At 41.3% G+C, this 24,159-nt stretch overlaps 1 protein-coding gene across 1 annotated transcript; it reads right to left on the bottom strand.

The window, feature by feature from the left end:
- Positions 1–17,504: 17,504 nt before the first annotated feature.
- On the bottom strand, positions 17,505–24,002 carry LOC104527075 (teneurin-4; the record flags this gene model as incomplete). Its single annotated transcript, XM_010170692.1, has 2 exons — positions 23,712–24,002; positions 17,505–17,774 (listed from the first exon to the last, which is right to left on the bottom strand). Coding segments are annotated over exons 1-2 (493 nt in total), but the record flags the coding sequence as incomplete, so codon positions are not given.
- Between the last annotated feature and the right edge of the window lie 157 nt (positions 24,003–24,159).

Below are 24,159 nucleotides of genomic sequence, written 5' to 3'. Positions count from 1 at the left end.
AAGCCTTTAAAGAAATTCTTGTAGGAAAAAACTGACCCTGGGGTAGTGCCATGTCTTTTTTTGCAGGACCTGGCATGAGGGCTAGTGCAGAAGAATATGTGATACCATTTTCATGGGGGCAACGGGTACCCAGCCACCAACTACCCTTCAGTAACAGATGGACAAAGCCAAGTTCTTCTGTTCTTCTCTCTCTTGGCCAAGTGGGTTGCAATCTCGACGGTTTTGAGTAGCATCTCAGAGGTTTTATGGCATGTCATAATGAAGAGATTTGTTGACTGCTTCCTAATCCTCTGCAGGGCTGCATAGGACCTCAACAAATCCTAACTCCTGGTCTTCCCATACCAGCTTTCCTAAGAAAGTGATATTTTCCAAATACTCCCTGTTAGTGACTGACTGAATTTGCTGTAATTCCTAACAACATTCTTAGTTAAAATTATTAAAAATCAGAGTCACTAAACAGTTTTCAGACACTACTTTTGCAGAGGAAGGTATGTCTGCATACTTCTGAAAACATGCAAGTAAAGAATGTGTTAATTTTTTTTTATTATATTTTTTTTCCCCATCCTATTCTGGAATCCTATTCATAGGCTTATCTAGACTTGGAAATGTACCAATATAATTATTCATGGAAAATTATTTGGAAATATTCATTTTGAAGTAACTCTCTATGCGGAATCAGAATGATCAGACAGATACTTGTGCCAAAAGAAACGATGCTGAAATAATTATTTCATAACAGCCATATCAGTAAATTTCCAATTGGAGAGGAGCTCATGTACACAGGAAGGAAGCAAACCCTGTTGTCTCCCTCCTTCCTTACAGCCCTTGTTTTACAGCCGAATAAGCCATAATGAGGCTGTAGATCTATGTCTTCTTCTTAGAATCCAAAAGGCTTTACAGAGTCTGTTGGATGAATTTCAACACCCTATTCAAGTCCAAGGAGGAAATAAACTCTTCCAGAAATTCACCAATCTTCCTTTTTCTTCTTTGAGTCTGGCTGTAGCTCAAAGGAACCTTATGGACCATCTGTCCCTCCTATCCTCTCAACCCCCGCATGCCACCATCGATAAGACATCAATCTGAGAAGCAGCTCTGGGAGAAATTTTTTTAGTAGTTTCTCCAGGAAAGCATTTGTGTGATTCCTCTGCAGAATCTATCTGCTCTCTGTGTCTGCTGGGGAAAAGGGGTATTGACCTCTCCCCAACTCTACCATGGTCTGGACATTCTTCTCTTGAAGGACACAAATGTATTTGCAAGAACTTTAGACAAAGCCAAGAATGAATTAACCAAATCCAATTCAGGGAGGACAGTGATAAACAAGGCATGGCTCATGAGAACGTTAAAAGTTTGGAAAACATTACTTACAGTGAGATACTCCAGAAGAAAAGAACTAAAAGAAGATTAAGAAATCAGTTCATCACTGTCTATGGGGACATGAATCTATTGGGTTACTGCTTAGGGGCAATAATAGATGCTAGGGTCTAGCGTATCTTTGGGAACACTTCCTGAATATCTTCTCTTACCTTTTGTGCTCATGTACGACCAACCAGAATCTTCTGCTGAGAATTCAAACCTCCGGTGCCACTGACTAAGATAAAAATAATTGGGGGCTGCATTTGTTTCAGAGTCCAAACTGTGGATCTTCCTAAAAGTTTCCAAATAGAGCTTCTGGTTTGAGGTGGTAAAATATCTCCCTAGAAAAAAAACACTAATCCCTTCTCAAATATACCTTTGGAAACTGGTCTTTTGCATTGTCATGGAGCTTACAGAGGGAAGTTAGTCTGAACTCTTCTATATCACAGCTACTTTCACCCAGTTCTCCTGTTTGCCTTCTAGCAAGACATCCAGTACCAAGCTGAAAGGCACCAAGAGCATCTCACAGAGATGCTGCTTACCCTGACCCCATGACTCTTTATAGAGCCAAGATCTTCGGGCTCTCACCCTGCTGCATGCAATACAGCTGTAGATCATTGCATCTGCCTGCATTGTACTATGCCTGTTTAGGCCCTGTTCTTGCATTTTTTTTATTTATAATGTTTTACTACTCTATCTAGTTTTGATGTCCATGCACTTTACCAGCCATGAGTTTAAGTTTTCCACTACATAAACACTCAAATGTTGAAAAGCATCCAATACCTACTCTTTTGGCCCCAGAAACTCTCTATACAACAATTAATGTAGCAATTTTTTTCCTTTTTTTTTTTTTTTTTTTTTTTTGTGAAAACATTGCTAGTTTTTGACCAAATAAGGACTTGATTCATCCATCTACACTAAAGAGGTAGGACTGTCCACTGATGTTTCTCAAGGTTCTGCTTCAATTCACACAAATCTTAAGGTCTAACAAGAGCAGGAAGAGGGTTAATAATCCTAAATTCATATGGGACCCAGCCTATTTGCTACCAGCTCATGTGAAAGAAGATATCCCTCCACAAACACACATGACCCTCATCAAAGGGAGTTATGAAAATATCTCATTCAGTCTTAACAGGAGCCATGGAGATTTTGTGAGTTGATCTCTGCTTTCTGCTTTCTCCATTCATAGCTCCAAGAGAAGAAAATGGGCAAAGAAAGCAAATTTGTCATGAGTTGAGAGCAGGCAGCGTACCAGAGGAAGAGGTCCTATGCAGACAGAATGGCAAGGATTCTCCTCAAGGGAAACCACACTTCATGGGCAATTAACAGTCAAAAATATTCAGATGGGGCTGAGGGACACTGGGACTTCGGAGGGGACAAGGAGAGCACATTTGGTCTGTTGCTGTGTATCATAAGAAGTCCGGTTTAGACATATAATTTACAAATATACATCTATATTCTGTTTGCATAAATGTCTATGTCAACCTTTATTTAGATGCTTGAGCCAACGCCACGCAGAAGTCAACACTTTGCAAACATGCGAGTAACGCTCTTTTATCAACCAAACTTCTAACATGCTTAAGGATTGAAGCCTGACTGGCCTGAAATGACTTGTTTTCTTTATAACTCCATCAGGTGGTATTCCTCTAAGCCCTTTCCATATTCTTTAGATTGTACACTGATCCCATGCCAAGTTTTCTACTCTCCTGACACTGCAAATGTTGCCAACGACCAAGGTCATCACCTTCATTTTCCTGAGAGGTGGCCTAAGATTAACACTCCTTCAGACTTCTACAAACACAACACTCATTTCATGGCAGTCCCCCAGCATATGATGGGTCAAATCATCAGTCTGGGAAACAGGATTCTTTAAAGAAAGTTGAAGAATGCATCCAGCAAACTCCACGTGTGCTGCATTTAGCTGCCATCTCTCCCAGAGGGAACATGTTGTATTAAATGCTGAGGAGGAGTCGAACCAGTTACAGGAAAAGTTTGCTTTGTTGAGCATTAATAAAACTAATGGGGTATGTTTATGTAGCACCTTTCATTCCAAATTATCAAGTGCCTTGCTAGCCTTAATCATTTCACCCATCGCTGAACTGCAGACACCTCTGGGGTGGAACATTAACAGCTGCTTGGTAGAGCACAGCAGCAAAACAGAGCAATTTAATGGAGGAGAAACACCCCGTCCAACTGCAGGTGCAAAGGGAATTTTGTTAAGTGGAATGTAATTATCCAAAGCAGTGGTACCTAAGAGAGAGGGAGACATTTCCCTTAATACTCCAATATTGGGCTATGGCTGCTTTTCCAGCCCTCATGTTACTGGGGAATCAACATCGCAGCCTGACTCCAGGTTTGCAGTTCAATCTCAATTTAATTTCCATGCTAACACTCCCAAAAGAAAAAGCAACTTGAAGATTTTTTGTGGGTTTCCAGATTCCCACTCTTTCAGCCAAGGGTTGTCATTTGCCTATTTCAAACACCTAAACCAAACTAAAACCAAATGAAGAACGTGGCTGGAGATAAAGGCTCAATACATCCATGTTCCTCACAAGCAGCACGAGGCTCTGACAACTATAAAATGCTCATGGTATATAAGATGGAGAAACCATTGTCCCTAAACTATTTGTGGCAGAACGGCTTCATTTAAATTGTAATCATGGTTTAAACCAGCAAAGAGAGAATTTTGATTTAAATAACCAGTTTTAATCTTGTTTTGCATGTGTGCTTTTCAATTATTTCCTTTTAAAACTGGTTGATTCTCACTGATTGATATAATTTACTGCTTCTTTCTGCTAAATCAAAGAATATCCTATATCTATACATATTTATTTCAGCAATTATATAGTTTAGCATACATTTATTCAGATTCCTACTTTTTGCATTTTTTACGAAGAGAAAATGGTGAACAACAGATTTCTTATTCAGTAGATGATTGCTGCATTTTTTTAGTGATTTTTGTTTCGTTTTGTTTTGTTTTTCATTTATTTGGAATTCACGTCAAGCTGCATTTAAATGGCAACTGGAATTCAGTCATAATTTCACCTCCCTCCTCCCAAACTGAGTGTAATAAAAGTGCTTGAACCTGCTGGAGATATGAGAAGAAAGTAAGTCTTGCACAGAAAATGGACTGGCATTAACAAAGACAGTGCTAGCTGTCGCTGGGGAACTGGAACAGAGGTGCATTTCCAGGAGAGCTTGGCAATGCTTCTTCCTCCCTGGAAGGACAGGCGTAAATAGCTCCTTTCTCGATCCCACTCTCACCCACTGGCCCTTATTTGACCCAAACTGGAAAAAGTTTGCTGTTAGGTGGAATTTCTGCTGCTCTGCCATGGATTGAACTGATGTTTTTATGTGGAATAGTCTACCTGAAAGGAGGTTGTAGCAAGGTGGATTTCAGTCTCTTGTCCAAAGTAGCAAGTGATAGGATAAGAAGGAACAGCCTGAAGTTACCCTGAGGGAGGTTTAGTTTGGGTATTGGGAAAAATTTCTTCACCAAAAGGGTTGTCAAGCATTGGAACAGGCTGCCCAGGGAGGTGGTGGAGTCACCATCCCTGGTGGGATTTAAAAGATGTGTAGATGTGGTGCTTAGGGACATGGTTTAATGTGCATGGTGGTGTTGGGTTGGTGGTTGGACTTGATGATCTTAGAGGTCTTGTCCAACCTTAATGATTCTATGATTCTATGGCAACGGTCCCACAGGAGCTCTGTGAGCTGACATCTTGTCCTTGAGGAAAGGCTTTAAATCACCTTTTTGGGGGTAAATCAGAGTTGGACTGCATGAGCAGCTGCACCGGCATGACTGTGGGGATAGAGAACCCCTGCAAGAAGATGTTCTGGGTACCTTGGGTGGCAGCCTCTTAAACCAGTCGTCTCCCCAGATGTGATGTGTCCTGGAAGTCACTGTAATATATCTTTTCTCCAGTTTTATTTGTGCAGTTCTTCCCTCCTCTGCTTTTCAAACACTGGTGGACCTCTGACTTCTGCACATGCTCTTTGAGCTGGTTTACTTGAATGACTTGATGTGAAAAAAAAACCCCTTCCCTTTCCTCCTGCAGAAGAAGCAGTTTCTGTCATGAGCTGATCTGGCACCTCCATAGACTGACTCCAGGTGCTCACCCAGAGACTGCTCCCAATTCACTACATTGACTTTCCTTAAAACTTTGGCAGTTAAGACATAGTAGCTTGGAAATGATTTAAATTTACAAGTCTCTAACAGATTATTCTGAATTTAAGCCTTAGTTGTGCTTAATAATTTCCCATTTTTAAAAAACACTTTATCTACTAAAAGAAGAAATAAGTATTTAACTTAAGTTTTAAAAAAATCAATGTTTCTGTCTCCCTCACTACAAAGTGACCAGACCAGGGCAGAAATCAAAGCTTGTGTTTCTGCATGCTGCAGAACGCTGTCATTTTGATGAAGTACTTTGTTTCTGAGTTTGCCACTGCTGAAGTTGGTTGTGCCCTGTAGCAATCTGGGGAAGGGAGGGGGCGGTGGGTCATTAAATAGAGCAGCGAGGAGACGCTGGCTGCCAGTTCTCACTGCTTGGCATGAAAAGGTCTTGCCTACGGAGAGAGTTGCAAGGGGAGGAAACAAAAACCTCCTGGGTGCTGTGGTGGGGAAAGACAGCATGTTGAAGAGCCTTTTGCTGTGTTTTCAGCAAGTGCCCTGGGTGCCTGTGACCATTAGAGGACGTAGGAAGCTCTTGTGATCTCCAGGAGAGCTTTTTATATAATGGCTCATGCCTCACTGAGAGATGACACTCTCCATCTCACGGTCATGGTTGCTCAGCCCAGTTCCACGGATATTGAAATAAGTGCAGCAATGCCAACAACAAAAAGCAGCATTTTTTCACCCCACAAGCTATTCAGTGTATGTTTAAGGGGCTGCTTAAGTCAATATTAATTAAACATTTCAGCATTGAAAATTTACTTAATATATTACCTGATAGAACTGGAGAATAGTTGTTTTATTTGCTGCTACCCATATGCTTGATTAGACTCAAAGAAACACAGAATCACAGAATTTCCTAGACTGAAAAAGAACTGTAAGACCATCAAGTCCAGATATTAACCCAACACTGACAAGTCTCTGACTGAACGATATCCCTCAGTACTATATCTACTTGACTCTTCAGTCCCTCCAGGGATCATGACTCCACCACTGCCCTGGGCAGACTGTTACAATGCTTGACAACTCTTTCAGCAAATAAATTTTCATAATATCCAATCTAAACCTCCTCTGGCGCAACTTGAGGCCATTTCCTCTTGTCCTGTCACTTGTTCCTTGGCTGAACAGACCCACCCCCACCTCTCTCCACCCTCCTTGAAAGGAGGGTGTTGTAAAGAGCCAGAAGGTCTCCCCTCAGCTTCCTTTTCTCCAGGCTCAACAACCCCAGTTCCCTCAGCCGGGAACTCAGCACACTTGTGCTCCAGACCCTTCCCCAGCTCCGTTGCCCTTCTCTGGACACCCTCCAGCACCTCCATGTCCTTCTTGGACTGAGGGGCCCGACACTGAACCCAGCACTCCAGCTGCGGCCTCACCAGTGCCCAGTACAGGGGGAAGAGAACTTCCTTGGTCCTACTGGCCACAGTAGTTCTGATCCAGGCCAGGATGCCCTTCACCTTCTTGGCCACCTGGGCACTCTGCTGACTCATGTTCAGCTGCTGTAGACCAACACCCCCAGGTCCCTCTCTGCTGAGCAGCTCTCCAGCCACTCCTCCCCAAGCCTGTGGCATTGCCAGGGGTTGTTGATGCCGAAGTGCAGAATCCGACATTTGGCCTCATTGAAACTTCTGCAATTGGTCCTGGCCCATTAATCTAGTCTGTCCAGATCCCTCTGTAGAGCCTTCCTACCCTCTGGCAGATCAACACTTCTACCCAGCTTGGTGTCACCTGCAAACAAAATAGAATACTTGAAATAAAAGATACTTGGGTTCACAACTTAAAAGGGGATGGAGAAAAAAAAGAAATAACATCATCATTTTGTAAAAAGAAACTGAGATAAAGAAAGAGAAATGAAGTGATACAGCCAAGATTAAGCAGTCTGTAGTGGAGATTAAATCTCTTGAGCTGCAGTCTAATGCCCACCCAAAAGCAGCCCTTCTCTGAGTCCTGTGACATGTCTGCTCTCCAGATGTCTTTGTATAATTTAGTCACGTGTGACAAAGACATATTTTTTATTGGTCTTTGAAGTTAAGTTTGTAAAATATTCAATCTATATGAACACCAGATAGGAATTATTATTTTCTCTTTATATATAAATTTCAAAATTATCTATTCTGGGATGGACAGAACAAAACAACAGCTTGCCTTAAAGTGTACAATTAAAGTTTTTAAGGACCGTTCAAAGAAACACTGAAAACTTTGCAGAATTAGGGCAGCACTGCATTTTCAATCACTGCCCTGGATTGAATAAAATGGTATTTTTGCTAAAAGTTAATCAAAAGCCTCTGAGAAATAAAGCAATGAGATTTTAATGAACAAATTCTCATGGCAGAAGCTGTGCTTTCCTTTATTTGGAGCTCAGGGGGGACCTCTGGGCATGGGTAAAACAAAAATTACATGCTCTTTCCTCTCACTTTGTTCTGCTTATGGGTGGAGATGCATCTTCACTGAAAAAAAGCAAAGCCAGATGCCTCAAGGGGCATTGGAAGAGACTGGAACAGATGTTGAATAGCACTATGGCTGTTGGACCTAGAAGTAGATGCATTGGTCCAAATGGGAATTCAGAAATACAGACGTGAGCACTGGGAAATGTCAGATTGAGGAGAAAGCCTGGGACACCTTTCACCTGTGCAGGAAGTAACGCTGTACCTCTTTGAAAGGCTGGGATGGTGTATTGATGTGTTCTGCCCATTGCAGCTTGGAGTGACCCTTACACATCCAGGATGAAGCAGAAAAAAAGGTAAAGTCAAAGGGAAAACAAGATTTTGCTCCCTGGTCCATGTTTCACTCTGCAGGGCAGGGGACCTTCAGCCAGAGATAGATATCAGACCATTTTAAGCCCTCAGCCATCACCCCTTCCTTGTTCGGATTTATTGTCTCCTCCAACCCTTTGCTTTTCTCTGTTCTGCTTCTCTTTTATCTATCCCAGGAGGGTTCAATCATTTGCTTAGGACAGAGTTCATGTCTGGCCCTAAAAGCAAAATCCCACTCCAAATGCCCATCAAGCAGCAGGTTCATCCTGACGCAAGAAGTGATGTCCATGCCAGCTCTGATGGCCCTCGGTGTCCAGATTATAACCCTCACTCCATGGCATTAACCATTTTCCATTGGCATTGACACACAAAACCCACCCCAGAACCATGCTGGAAGTAAAGCTATCAAAAGAGCAATAGGTCTTATGCTGCTGAACCTCACTATATTCCCCTTAGGGTGTTTCACACCAAAAGAAGCTATCTGCAGCACTTGGAAATAGTGTAAAAATGCACAGATTTAGTTCTGGAATACATGGCAGTTTTCCAGAAATATTACCAAATGCAATTATTTTCCTACCAAAAAAAAAAAAAAATAAAAAATCTCCATGACAAGGCAGTTTAAAATGGTGAAGGAAAGGACAAAAATTAAAAGTGTTTTTAAAAAGAACAGGAAATTCTTATCTGTTTGTGGTGTTTCTACATGCCATCACCCCCAATATCCAGGCTATTAGTGAGTTTCTAGAGTTTGGGCCTTTTTTTCTTGCTTAATGGCTTCACCATCATCACGATAATAATGTGAAACCTACACACTCACCTATGTTGAACTGCAGTTCATTACAGCAGAGTAACATTGCGAAGGGTTTTAATGTCAGTGTCCTTTCAGACACAGATTACAGTAATACAGAAAATGCATTCTCAGTGGGACCTACCGTGTGGGAATAAAAATAATAAAAACAGAAAATGAAAAGTCTTCCTTCCCTCTAGAGGCAAACAGGCCAGTGATGAGATAGATTAGCCCTAGAAATCAATGAGAATTCCTTCACCATGGAACAAAATCAAGATATGGGTCACTAGTACAGCAAACAAATTATTAAACTCATATTAATCCCGTGTACCTTCACCTTCTAAAGTGGGATCACATATACTGCTGGCTCCTTCTGTGGTCCCTGGGGTGAGGTAGGTGCTACCAAAAGCACGATCAGCCCTCGAGTGTGTTGAATCCTTCCTGAGAGACAGTAGTATCCTCATTTGAAAGGGTGTTTTACACCCAGTGGATGGGAGGTTGGTTGAATGTGAAGGGAGATTAAGAGTCTGTTGCTCTAAACCTCATCAATTTACTGTCCCATCAAGGTAAAACTTTCTCTGAGACTCTTCTGAAGAAGTGAGGTGATGCCTCACCTTTTCACTTTCAAGAGAGTCTCAGGGCTAATATCTAAAAAGGACAAAAAATATTAGAGGACAGAAAATAGGAGGAATCCATCATGAAGAATGTCAGCAGTTAGAACGTTGGATCACAAATAAAGAAGTTATAACAGCCTTCAAGGGAGACATTTTTCAGTAGAGAATGTAGCATTTGGGATGGTCATGTAGCTAAAGTCTCCTTTTTAGGGCTAATATTCTTCATAGGAATATTAGTATCTTTACGGTTGGAGAGCCTGAAGGCACATTCCTTTCCTTGACCTTCACATTTAAAGTGATCACCAAGTCTCTGAATATTTCTATAAGGTGGCATCAGTGGGTTGCAATACCCAAGCAAACACCATGTGCTCTTAAAATTGAGAATTGTTTGCAAATACTACCTGGAAAGGAGCAGTGTTAAGAGTTTTGAGCAGCTGAAACAAGGAAGGGGGTTAGTGAAAATTCCCTTCTGGATCTGCTACTTGTTTTTTGTAGTTCTTCACTAACTTCTGCAACTGGTGATGGATCTTCAGTGATAAGGGTTCTGGCTAATTTTTATTTCAGGCTGAAACATCTTGTTAATATTAAGGTTACAGGTGATAGGATGCAAGTGAAAGATGACAGCCAGCAGATGCTTAATCTTGACCGGGTAATTCTAATTTATTCTTGTATTCTCCTACTCAAAAGACATAAAGGAAACTTAATAAAGTATAGCTCATAGCACATTCCTTTTTTTTTATTTTTTTTTATTTATTGTGAAGGATGTTTCTTTTCTTAAACATCTCCTTTGTGAATTCTCCAGAGTTTGAATATCACATTTTTGCCTACATGATTTGCAGAAGAAGCATGTTTGAAGCACACACTCATATACTGGAAGTATTGTATAACACACTATTTAATTCAAAGGAGAGAGAAAGAAAAAAAAAAAGGAAAAAAAAAAGATAATGTTGCTGCAACCACGGTAACAATATTAGCAATAGAGTGTATGAAGCCTGAAAGGAAATTACTCAGCAAAACATGGTAATAAAAAGAAAAGTCACCATGGATTATCAACTGGGGTATTAACAAACAATTTGTAATGCTAAGATTAGGCAGTAGTTCTGGTACTGCTAATTGCACTGATATATTGAATTGTATTTTGGGCTCGTGGTTTGGGTCAACATGATTTGGGAAACAGGAAGGTGAGTAAAAATCTTTCCTCTGCAGAGGGTCAGAGCTATTTAGGAGAACCTTTCAAGGCCCCTGGTAGCAAGTATAGACACCATTAGGAGATGAGCTCTCAACAACCAAGGAGAACAAGAAAAACACACAGACATGATTACTGTTTGCCTAGAGCTCCCCTAGCTATTGTGAAACAGCTCTGAAGAGAAAATATTTGGAAAAAGCTGATGAAATTCTGGAGCATGTGGCTTGATCATTGGGACAGCTTTTTGATTTAATAAGAAGCCAAAATAGATACAAGAAACCTAGCAGTGAACAGCATGTTGCATTGTGTTTAACCACGAGTACTGGGATTTCCACCACTCTGGCATGCTGACTGTTATTAAAAAATAGATAGTTAGATACACCTAGGACCTGATCTAATACTACTGATGGCAACAGGATTATTCAGAGGCTTCAGTGAGGTCTGTATCAGACGCCACTGAATAAGTGAAAGCATTAGTTGGATTTCTTAACTACCCAGGAGAAATAAAACTTTATCATTTCTTTGGTGTGGCTTGTTTGAAAGACTTGTCTTTAATTATTTCCTGCTGTAATGTAGCCCTGTGTTTTGAAATATCTTCTACAAGCATTCAATTCTATTGAGTCCTAATTTCCTATGCAGTTTCTTAAGCACTCCTTCCAGGAGCAGTAATGGCTTAAGCAGTGTGGAATCAGAAAGTGTGGTGGTTACTGCAAGAAATGTTCTTTAAATCATGCATTATGTCAATAAAAATGCCTAAGAGTTGGGTCTGTGATGGCAGAACAGGCAGAGCTATCACTTGAGCTTTCCAGCTCCTCATTGCCAGTCAAACCATTCTATGATTCTATGATTTTATGATTCTATGTTTCAGTTTTACAAAAGCCTGTAAGAATTTTCCAGAAAGGCCATTTATTTTATGCAAAAGCAAAAGTTAACTGCAACATATTCACTACCTTTCTGGTCAAGTTGGTAAGGTTTGGAGAGCAGGTCTTGATATTGGGATGATTGTTTGCTTGACAGTTTTAAAGCTCATTTAAATGCATATCAGAACAGTAGTGCCTAAAAGAAAAAATATTCTTCTCTGCAGGATGTGGGTCCAGCAATGTAAAATGAATTGGTGCTCTTGATCTTGTCACCAGTAAATGTCTGTATTGCTATAGTCACCATATTGCCATAGTCACTTTTGGCACTGACTGGTGATTTCAGAGGTAAAGTCAAAGACTAAATGAACCTTGAGATTAAACTGCACTTCCTAAACAGAGGTGACCAACAGATGTGTGGTGGAAGTGTTTGGGCTGATCATACCTACATCCAGTTCATTGTTCAATGGAAGATTTGGGCCCAGCAGTACCATTCTCGTCCCTTCTGCACACATGAAATGCATGCAGAATTGTTTGCAGGGTGATGTTTTGTTATGTATTTTTAAATTATGAAGATGGAAAGAAGTAGCACAGCACAATTTGACAGCAATGCTCCTGCAGCCTGAATTTTGGCTTCCAGGGTGGTAAGATCTGGAATTTTAGTTCACGTCTACTAATCTCTCAGTCCACTAGATAAGAAAATGTCACACTTCAGTAACACTTCTGGTACAAGAATTTCTTTACGCAATACATCACAACTGAGTATCTCCAGTTTGGTTGAACTGTCTTGAGCCCATCTGATGTTACTCATCCTGTCTGTGAGATCCTTCTGACGGCTTGATACTGCCCATATTCTTCCCAAGAGGAGATGATGACAGAGAGAAACATCAGCTCCACTCTGCACATGTACACAGCATTAATCACCACTGACTTGTCCTGCTAATGAAGAAAACTGCTCCCCTTCTCTCCTGCTCCTTCTTATATTTAACCAATTATGTGCCTTGGTGGATATTAACACTAAACCCAGATTAAATCTAAAGTGAATCTGTTTTTTGCCACAGCTTCTTTGGAATAGCTGAAAGTTAAACTGCACTTGTTTGTTTTTCTTTAGAAAAGGGCTGAAACTCCACTTTCACAAATTTTAAAAATACAGTTGACTCAGATTTAAATTAATCCTGCAGCAATTGCATTGAATAAACCAGTGAACTCATTATATCACCTTGAAGGCAGAGAAAAAAAGAGGGCTTTTTTGTTTTGTTTTGGGTTTTTTGGGAAGGAATTTTGTATGGGAATATCTACATTTTCTGCCCATCTCTCATATTTGGATCTATCTGGGGACTACCAGCATGGTTCATAACAGTTTGGGTGAATCTGGGATAAGTTCTCCCTTATAGACCCAAGGAAATATTCAGAGCCCATTTCAAGGGTGCTTACACACAAACATGGTCTATCTCTACCTGTTAGGAGTGCCCTAGGCAGTACAAAAGCATGAGGTGCTCAAAGCCCTGTCTGAACAGTCCTGTGTGGACCTGAAGTCAAAGAAAGCACAGTGATGCTACAAACTATTGAAACCGGAGAAAGAGGGAGGCTCAAGAGGTCAGCACGGACAGCCACTCTGAGGCAGCATCCAATCTAGACCATTCTCAGCAGCTATTGTTGTAGCTTACACTTTAAAACTTTTAGCACTGGAGTTCCTCAGACTCCTCTGACTATCTCCTCCAGTGCCTAACTGCCTACAAACTGTCTACAAGGAGAGGAGCATCTAAGTGCCTTTGTTCAGCTAATAGAAGAGATGACCAAAGGGAGATCTATCTGCTGTCTGGTAACTATTTTAGGTATGGGGGATACACAGAAGAAGGAGTCAGACTGTTCTTAGAGATACGCAGTGAGTGGACAACAAGCAGTGGACGCGAGTTGCAGCACTGGAAATTCTGACTAGGTCTTAGGAGAAGAGTTGGTCACAACAAGCATGGCTAGCACCAGAACCAGTACACAGAGGTTGTACTGGTTGAGTATCCTGGGAGATACTCAAAGTGTAACTGAACAAGGCCCTGAGCAACTTGATCTGACCTCAAAGTTAGCCCTGCTTTAAACAGGAGACTGGACCAGAGACCTTCAGCGAAGCCTTCTAATAAATTATTCTGTGGTACTGTATTTTTATGATGACATCTTTATGATCAGAAGTATTTTGCTTTTAATATGTGATTGAATTGCTGCAAAATAAGTCAATTTCTGGAAGACTATTACCTTGTTCTCCTCCATTGTGCTCTTCTCTGTATTAAACTATTGCTCGCTCAGTACAAAGCCTGTTCAGGGTTACCTAAGGTAATAACAGTTTACTCCAGGCTCAGATCCAAATGACCACTTCAGGAACTTTTGCTTGAATCAGTCTTGCTGAGAAACAGTGTGCACTAGTACAGGAAAGAATTTCTCCTAACTTCATCGCTACGCTTCCAGGAACCAAACTCCTCCCTGTGCAGGGGTCTGAACTGTTCCTGGGAGTTCACAATTTCAGCTTAGCATAGATGGTCACGCTGCAGAATAACCCTTGAGCTACATGAACTGCCTGCTACATTAGCAACACAGAGTGATTGCATTATCCCCAGACAAGGTGCAGTAATTTTTCCTCTCTGTCCCCTTACTCTGCAAGGTGATCCTCCAGGTTGAGTGAAAGAAAAGTGGTGACCAATGGAGAGGAAGCCATTGGAGCTACTGGGTTGTGCAGGATCTGAGCTCAGGGCAATGCCAGAGCTATAACTCAAACTAACTTCAGTGAAAAGAAACTCTTAACCTAGTAAACATATTCAACCTCCTGGAAAGCCTGGTAACAGTTTTGATAAAGCAACACATGACTTTTCATGCCAACTGCCTGTGCAAGTGATTTATGGACTGTAATATGCCATGGAACCCGAGCACTTCATCGGTTTCCTTAAAGACAGACAGGTGGATTGTGGCTGCATTTATTGAACAGCATATCTGCTTCTTCAAGGCATCACCACTCCAGAAATAAAAGCAAACTTGCTTTTCAAGGGAGCCAGACCTCTCATTTTCTAAGAACACAATAAATGTCTTGGTAGAATCATGCTTCGACAGCTTTGGATTTACAAACCTGAGAAGTAAATTCTGATTATTTATTTTGGATAAATAATGAACGGCATAAAAATTGCTGACATTAACCTTCATTGGAAAAGTTAGTTTAATGGGCCCCATAAAATCTTCTATTGATGGCAGGTTCATAAAGCTCCATATTGACTTCAGCTAAGGGCTATAACTTCTATCAATACTGTCAACAATTAATATTGACTAATAAAGGTATCCTGTAAACTGAGTCATAGCATTATGTTACTTTATGCTGCCATTAGCAGAATTTCACGTCTTCTTGAGAACATTTCTCCTATAAATCTGGGATTTCTCAAAATAGTCTGTGTGATAGCTAGAAGCAGAGGGCCCAGAGTAACACTGCTTATGTGCAGAGAGAGGAAACACAGAGCAACCTTTGGATGTGCTAGATAAGGATTCTGAGAGAATCTCAGGCTTCATTTGCTCCAACAGCAGGTTTCAGGCTATGAGGGGTTTGTGTGCAAAAATTTCTCACACCTTTATCTGTGCCAAGTAATTACAAAACAAAAATGTCCAAATTTTGGGTACACTTAAGACTTTTCGTTAGTCCTCTTCCTCCCTTGCAGCCTTTGTTTGGATACATTTATACCACCAATTCATCTGCAATCCCTATGTTGAAGTGATGTGTATTTCTCTCAGCTCTGGACCAATATTTCTGACCTCAACATGGCTGATGCCTCTGACATCTTCCCAGGGAAGTCTAAGCATCAGCAGAAGCTCCCCAACAGCACAATTTGGATTGTAATATTTTCCCTCAAGTTCCACCACCTCCTTTTTATCAATAATACAATTACATACTGGACATCACTGCTCCCTAGATTTTATTTATGTTACACAGACTTTGTATTTTTGAACATGAGATAGCTTTTCTCATTCAAAACACTCAACATCCAAGACTACAAATGCCTAGGGCTCAAAGAAATTCCTTCTACATTTGTACAGCACTTAAAAAACCTTCAAGTATATTCTCCACCTTTCTATCTTCCCTTTTCCCTTTGCTATGAAATGGTAATTCAACAAATGGTTGATGTACCATTAGATTTAAGGGAAGAGGAATTGTATGTTGTCTCAGTCCTGACATGAGTACTACTGCCTCTGTTATTACTTTCAGTAAAGCCTTTCAAGGCATGCACTGTTGCTAATGTGTTGTTGCTAATATGATTTCATTTGTAAGTGATCTGTAGGTACAAAGTTGCATTTGCACATGTTGAGATAGCATTACGGAAACCAGTGAAAAAGACTCCAGCAGCTAATGTAATTCTTCTCTCTTAGGACAATTTAAAAAAAAAAAAAAAAAAAAAGACTAAAATTCTGTACTTTGCTTTTCTTAGTAGGCATGGAAAGAAAAATGTATGGGATAGGATCACAGCTGCTTATACACCACTATGGAAAGCACAAGAGAGAGCTTTGGATACAGGAGAATGGGATGGAAGTGCAAGGTGTTTGCCTTTGGTTGTTTTCTAGTGATTTTTTGGGAGTAGGCAAAACTCTAATTGACCCTGATGATCCCTCTGGTTTTTCATTGAGATGCGAGGTTTGGAAGGAAAACAATATAATCTGACACTGTGTGTCTGCATATCCTAATGGGTGCAACCCTGCAAGATACTGACTAAGAAACTTAAAAAAATATTGTAAAGAGAATTTTAAAAGATTATTCTGTGCATGCTTTACACAGAAGACCATTTATCTTTGAACTTTGCCTAATATATCATTATCTCTGAGCAGAAACTTAATAAGCTTCTACTGTAATTTTGTTGGGAGTTAAACATCAAATCATGTGGGTGGTGTATGTCTCACCGTGTCATGGCTTCTCAAGGAAAAGTCATCATTTGTCACTATAATACTGTGGCAAAAAAGCATAAAGAGAACAAGCAATACAGTCATTTGACATCAGCTTTCTGCACTGAGCTTAAGCTCCCGATGACTTGTACGCAGCAGCTATATTAAGAAGCAGGCTGTGCCATAATTGAATTAAAGGTGCAAAGGCATATAGGGCTGTGTGAACTCCTGGGTCAAGCTGCAATTGAATCAAAATCCTCTCTCCTTCCTACACTGCTTGGCAGAACTGCTGACCAAAAGGTTTGCAGACCTACAAAATACATACAGGAGTCCCCGCAGCTGGGGACACAAAGTTACAGAGATAAAAAAAAAAAAAAAAAAAAAAAAAAAATCTGTGACCTTCAGCTTTTATTTGGCGTGAAGAAAAAGGCTTCTAAAAATATTTCACTGTCGTTTTTCTTCAGAGAGCAGTCAGCTGATTTACATAAATGAAACGGCTCCTGTCAAGGAACCAGCAAGGAAAAGAAGGAAATTATCTGCCCTGAAAATCTGTAACAAAGATAAGAGCAGCATCGGCCAGGGGAGGGGAGATTTAAATGCTTTTTCTCTGAAAGGTCGTTACAAAAAGCAGAGAGAGTATTACAGCCACTTAATGATCTCTGTCGCTGTGATAAATAAGTAGGAGCTTCTCCAGCAGTTTATTAACAAACTCTGTAGGACAGTACAAAAGGCCATGATGTGGGGCTATTAGAAGATTGTTTTCACTGATAAAAAAACAAAACAAAACCAACAAACCAACACAAAACCTAAGGAAGATTAAGCTGGAGTGGTAAGAAAAGGCACTTTTGGTAGAGCTTGAGCTTGACATGGCATGCGCTGTCACCACTTACCGGTTTCAGTATTCTCATGCTCTGTGTCGGTGAGGGTGAGGTTGGAGTTGGCCCGGCTTGACAAGCAGGAGCTGCGTCCGGACTTAGTGTTGCGTCCCCAGAGCCTCACAGGGTGCTCGGGTGACATGACTACATCTGCCTCTGTGTCAGCATCCGAGCCGGCGCTGATGGAGTAGCCACAGTGAGGCAGTCCGATATCAGTCCGGTACAAAGTCCCATGTGTGGGTGTCACATCTTCAAGACCCAGCTCTCGCAAAGAGAAGTTGGCTCCTGGGAAGAAACACAGCAGCCTGGTTAGTCTTTAACAGGAGATGGTTTCATCTAGCACAAGTCAGTGGCCGAACCATTCATCCTCTATTTTCAAGTGGGGCTCAGCATCTCCTGAGTCCTATTATCACAGAATCACAGAGTCACAGAATGGTTGGGGTTGGAAGGGACCTCAGGAGATCACCTAGTCCAACCCCCCTGCCAAAGCAGGTTCCCTACAATAGGTTGCACAAGTAAGTGTCCAGGCAGGTTTTGAACATCTCCAGAGATGGAAACTCCACAACCTATATTACACCAAAGATTCCCATTTTGTAATCTTGCTTAGTGTGAGACCAAAGTGACTATGTGCACCTGTGTTCCTGCTTCTAGAACCTGACAGAAATTCAGTTCAATGAAATCATCACATTTGAAACCAAAGACAGATGGAGAAATGGTGGAAATCTTTAGGAGAGGCAAAAAGTAATCTTCTCGAGAGAAACGCAAAATGAGGCATGCAATGATCAAAAGTCCTACCATGCACCTGGCAACTCTACTAAAATAGGAAATTTGAGTGAGTACTTCTTGTTGAAATCCCTGAAATTACATACCGGGGATTTAAATTTCCTTTAGTGATCTCACTTTCCCCTTGTTGACCACTCACACCTTGACACAGTTTAGCTATTCATCCTGATCCAGTCACAGCAGAGGTTATTTGGCTGCAAACAGATGCAATTGTTTAGCTGACTAAAAATATAACCTGAAAAATGACTCTGGAGTTCATGTTTAGTTACCTGCAGAGCTTCAAAATCAGACCAAATCGATGTGAAGGAGGCTTCAAATACTAGCAGACTTTGTTTGGAAAGTTGGATGAAGAAAGATGGGGGAGGCAATTAGTGGTTCCATTTTAATCCACATTTATTTATTAATACATGCTTTTCTTTTTCAGCCCTGAATATCTTTAAAAGATTTTGGCCACCTGTGTGTGACTTTAGCATTTACATGGCATGGTGCACCCCTGCTCCTGTTGCGCTATGCCTTGATCGTGTGGATTAAGGAACTTCATCTATAACTGGTAGGAGACATCAGACCCTGGATCATGGCCAAATACCAACACCAGTGATCAAATTCAGTCTAGCTGGCTTCTTCCCATTCTTTCAATACGTAAATCCCCTGCAATAAAAAGAAAGGTGGAACCTGCCAAATGTATACACAGGCCACAGACTCAGTTTTAGAGCAGTGTTTGCAGCTCAGAGTGTTCTGACAAGATAAATCTGAATGCATGATCTCCAGGAAAGTTCAGGCCCAAACCTACCTTTGAACAGTGATGTTCATATCCACTCATTACTGAAATCTGTTCATCAGTTCTGAACCTCAAGACCGTATCCAAAACTGAGTTATGATTCTCTCCCTGCTCAAAACCACACAAGCATGTGGCTCTCCTCACATTTCCATTTGTTGATGTTAAATATCACATGGTGGAAATCATGTGTCCAATAGAAACAGTCAGATTTCTACTTTTCCAGAGTCTGGTTTCACGTTTAATGGAAACACCCTGGCTCGATCCTGAGCCCTGCTGCACAGGGAAGGTCTCATATCATAGCACACATGCACTGAATGATCAGTTGGCCCCAGGTAGATGCTATTTTACTACACTTCTTCATTCAGCTGATTTTGCAGCTCATAGTGAACTGACAGAAGATGTTTGAATGCATGACGAATAATGGGACAGGACAACGTTTCCAGGTAAAGCTCAGAGAAGGAACTGTTTTGACATCAGGAGGAAGTAACTATGGTTCAGCTTGTTACAGATCTGCAGTTGAGAGCACTCAAACTATATAAAGCATTCATGAACTTCACACCTTTTTAATTGACTGAACAAGATTAAAGCTTTCAGACAGAGTGGACAGATAAGGTTGCTTGGGGCTCACACCTCCGTCAAACCCTGCGGCCTTACTTGGGAAGTACAATGCAAGCTTGTGGCAAATTAATCCATTTAACTTGATTGCAAAGAGCTCTGAGAGAGCATCCTCTACCACTCTACGGCATGAGGTAGCAAATGAACTTGACCTGAGTTATAAACACAAGGAAGCAGCATCTCCCCAGAGACCTCACTCTACTCTTCCAGTTTTGACTTTTGTGCAAGGTCAGGACAGTTGTTAAAACTATCCTCTGTGGAGGACTGGAAAACATCATCTTTTGATTTTGCTTGAGCATTTGAGTCACTGATGACAAGTTCCACCTTACCCTGAAACAAGCCACTCTCAACATCATCAGGCACATCAATGTGCAGTGTGACTGATGCTCTCCAGTAATGACTGCTACAATTAACTGAAAATCAAATTTATTTGCAATAAACAGCAGGAGACGCATCGATTTTCATATTCTATGCTCACCATTGCCTTTTAAACTGGAAGAACTCAAGTCAATAAAAGGAAGATAATAAATATCTGAGACGTTTAAATTCAGATCTAGTCTATTTTTTCCTGTGCTGACTTGCACGTTTGCTGGCACTCTCATTCTGGATAAAACCATTTAAATGCTGACTAGTTTATTTACTGAATTTATTTGGTCAATTTGATGTGTTTTCCTCCTCTACCTTCCAAACCAATGCAGAAAAGAAATTCTCTTTGCCTTGTTGATGTCGAGCAGGCTAATAAGGCTTGGTTTCAGTTGGCATGAGGTCAAGCAGAGCCACAAAGTGTGGTCCATTCATGGTTTTCTGCCAGTGGAAAATGTATCACAGAATGTCTGGAGTTTTTGTTAACATTCTTCAGGCCAGTTTTGGGATTCACAGGTGTTGTGTGGAAGGGGTGGTAAAAGAATTTAGCAGGAAATTAACCTCCTTGCATTCCAACTGACCCTCAGATAACTGGAGGAGCTGGGGGCTGCTAGGCTTAGATCCTGAGTGATGCCCAATTGACCACTATGGATCTGACAACAGCAGATTCACTCGATAGTGCGCTGCACTCCTGTACCCACAATTTACAGACTCACACAGCTAAACCTGCAGAATTTAACGGCATCCAGTTGGGCACGGGGTTGGTGTGGCTGGTTACAGACAGAGATAGCCCAATGTGACACTACAAGCCTTGACACACCAGTGCCAGATGCACTCAATAGTGTCCCACACCCACTGGCCAGTCACGACCTCATCAGGCAACAGCCCAGTAAGAAATAGTACAGCAAGTCTGTAAGCAAATCAAAGCACTTAATTAGAGCAACAGGATTAATACAGATTCTTGTGGATTGCTGGTGATAATCTACTGTCTGCAGAAATAAATGCTTGTACTAAAGTTACAAATCATTAAAAAGATATTAATTGCCCAAAGGTGACAAGTTACTAAAAAGCACCAAGTTGGTGAAATAATTCTTTAGAGATTTTCTAAGTTTCTGAGGAAGATCCTCGGCTAAGTCTAAGTCTTAGTCTTACCCAAAGGTGTTCCAATGGGGACGGGAAGAGAGGCTCAGCCTGTCGGCTGGTCCCAGGGGTCAGAGGTCTGCAATGGAGTCGTCCCTGACTGGTCAGTGATGATGTTTTCCCTGACTGTGATGATATCTTCCCTGATCCCTTCCTTTCTTTGGGCTATGAATCTATTCTATTCTATTCTATTCTATTCTATTCTATTCTATTCTATTCTATTCTAAATATTTTTTATCTGCAAGGTGGAGCTTGAGTGACTCTAATCATACCTTTAAGGTGATTGGCAAAAGGCACTTCTGTTTCCCTTTTCAGGTAGAAGTTACCAAAACCTGGAGCTCATGCTCAGTAAGGGGGAAGGAGGGGGGTCAGTGGTCTGGAGTTATGTTTTTGACCATTTTGTTTTGTTGTAACTCGAGGTCCACACAAAGAGGGGGTATTTTTCTAAGGGGTGCCAGGTGTCAACCCAGGGTCGCTCGTAGACAACACATCAAGTCTCGTGCCATGCTGTGATGGAAATGAGAGCTGGAAAAACAAGCCTCTGCTGTCTCCCCTCTCTTGTTTTTCCTTGATAAACAGCAGACCTAGTAGGGAGGTAACCTCAGAGAAGATTCTTTACATGCCAGCTGTATTTTTCCTCTGGGATCTTCTTCAACATTATACCTTTCCCTTAGTGTGTGGACACAGCCATTTTCTGATTTTTAGATACCTCTGGTAATTACTCCACAGCAGGTTAAACTGAGAAAAAAATTATAAATTGAAAAATCTTTTGGTGATATATCAGAAGTAGAACTGGCACCCTGATATGGTTAATTTTAACTTCTCAATTATTACTTAGATCAGTGGTTTTTCTGTTTCTCAGTACCCTACAGAATTTTCCTTGGGAAGTATGAACTTGTGTATAGCAAATTTATACTCCCCGTCAATAGACTGGCTTTTCTTATTTATCTTTTGTGGGCTTCTTAGGAGAAGCCCATGGACCTGCATGGCCTCATAGACCCTCAGGTTGAAAACCACTGACCTGTACTAATTCACATCTACCCTGCATGGTGAATATATTGTATGCAGTGAGTAAACTCAATGACCTAAAAGGTTTCCTTTTCTTTATAACTTTGTAGATTCCTTAGAGAGGATGAAGTGCTTCAGAGTTGCTAAGAGGGAAACTCCTTTTATGATTGCAAAGTATTACTTACAACACCTATTGGCCCTTTTGTTAATTATTGCCTGTTGCAGTTATCCTGAAATACAAACACCAAAGCCATGTGCACAAAGATACTTCTGCAAGTCATTTTGCTTGTGCATGCCTTAAAGATGAGTCTTGCACCAAAACCACAAGTGCATGGTGTTTGAAGAGTGAAATTAAGCAGCCCCCAAGTTAAACAAGTGCAATTATATGAGTTCCCTTTAGAGAATCATCTTCTCCAAACTGCAGTGGGTGCACTCAGAGCAGCCTGGGTCAGCTATTTTATGTTCGTTGTCTGGAATGCTGCCTACTCTATTTGAGTAGCTTTGCCATTTTACGCTTTTCTTGATGGACTTCTAAAAATAATTTATGTGAAGCTCTGCTTGGTTTCTGAACCAAGACACTCATGTCTCTATAGAAAAATGAAGATGAGACTATAGCAGGGGCCAGAAATCTACCTCACGTAGGCAACAGCAGCAGTGCAAATATAACTGCACTGACTTCAGTCTAGCAATACAAAAGAAAATATCTGGAATCTCTATTAGGACTGTGAAGCTCATGCTGACCCTTGAACATCCACATCTTCACAGCTACTGTGACCCAGATTCACTAAATAGACTCCTGTAAGTCCTTAAAGTGGTTCTTTACCACTCCTCTAATATTGGAGCACATCCCCATCTCAAACCTACAGCCTGCAAGCCATGTACAATGCCAAGGGTGGTTCATCTCATCTGCAGCTCAGTTGCCTCTCTTCTTCCAGCCTTGTTGGGCTTTGCTGTAGCCTAGATGGACTGTGTGGACAGTGACACTCTCCCCTCATTGTCTTCTGCTTTGACATCTTTGTTGTCTTCCTTCATAACAGAGCAGGCACATGACATAGTGAAAAGGTCTCCTGAGCAGACAGGGACTTGCCATGCTACCTCAGTATTGTGCAGCATGTGCACACAGACCTGGTCTCATGGTGGGAAGTGGCAAAGGACTGTCAAGAGGCAGAAAGACGAAGATACAGAAAATGTGTCTTAGATGATAATGAACACAGGCTAATGAACTCAATTAAGGATGCTGGTTTGTACACATCCCACATTTGTGCAAAAATCACAGAATCATGGGGGTTGGAAGGGACCTCAGGAGATCATCTAGTCCAACCCCTCTGCCAAAGCAGGTTCCATACAACAGGTTACACAGGAAAGCGTCCAGGCAGGTTTTGAACATCTTCAGAGATGTTCTGTTCCTCACTTCTCTATTTCCTGATACCTTGCTTTTGGCCTCAGAGTCCTTCAAAGGTAGCCTCCTACCCAACCTCAGCTCTCATCTGATTAACTTGTGCTGCTTAAAGTAGCACCTGCCGAAATTTGCTCACCCGTCCGGCAGAATTCATCGGCCTCCTGGTGCACCATGTCTTTGACCCGATTGCTGTAGGTCAACCTGGAGTCTTGATCATAAGCCTTCAGGGTCTCACTGGAGCTGTAGGACTTCTGGGGTACCTTGCTGTCCTCACTCTCGGCTGAAGAGCTGGTGTAGCGGCGCTCAGTGTCACGGCGCCGAGTCAGAGATCGATACGGTTTCCTTTCTTTTACATCCATGGCACTCTTGTCTGAGTATTCAACATGAAAATAATGACGTCCTTGTAGGGGTCAGATTGGAATAACCTGAAAGAGAATAAAAGAAATAGGATCTAGGTTCACACCTTTGGGCACCTGATGGCTAATTGCCTTCTTTATACATTTTTGCAATGAACAAAGGGAATAGACTGCAGGAAAACCCTCTTCAAACAATTACTGATGGAAAGAAAGTCTCAATTAGGTGTG

The sequence above is a fragment of the Antrostomus carolinensis genome, unplaced genomic scaffold (genome assembly GCF_000700745.2).
Source record: "Antrostomus carolinensis isolate BGI_N321 unplaced genomic scaffold, ASM70074v2 scaffold116, whole genome shotgun sequence".
Lineage (NCBI taxonomy): Eukaryota > Metazoa > Chordata > Aves > Caprimulgiformes > Caprimulgidae > Antrostomus > Antrostomus carolinensis.
This window is presented reverse-complemented; position numbering and strand designations above follow the sequence as displayed.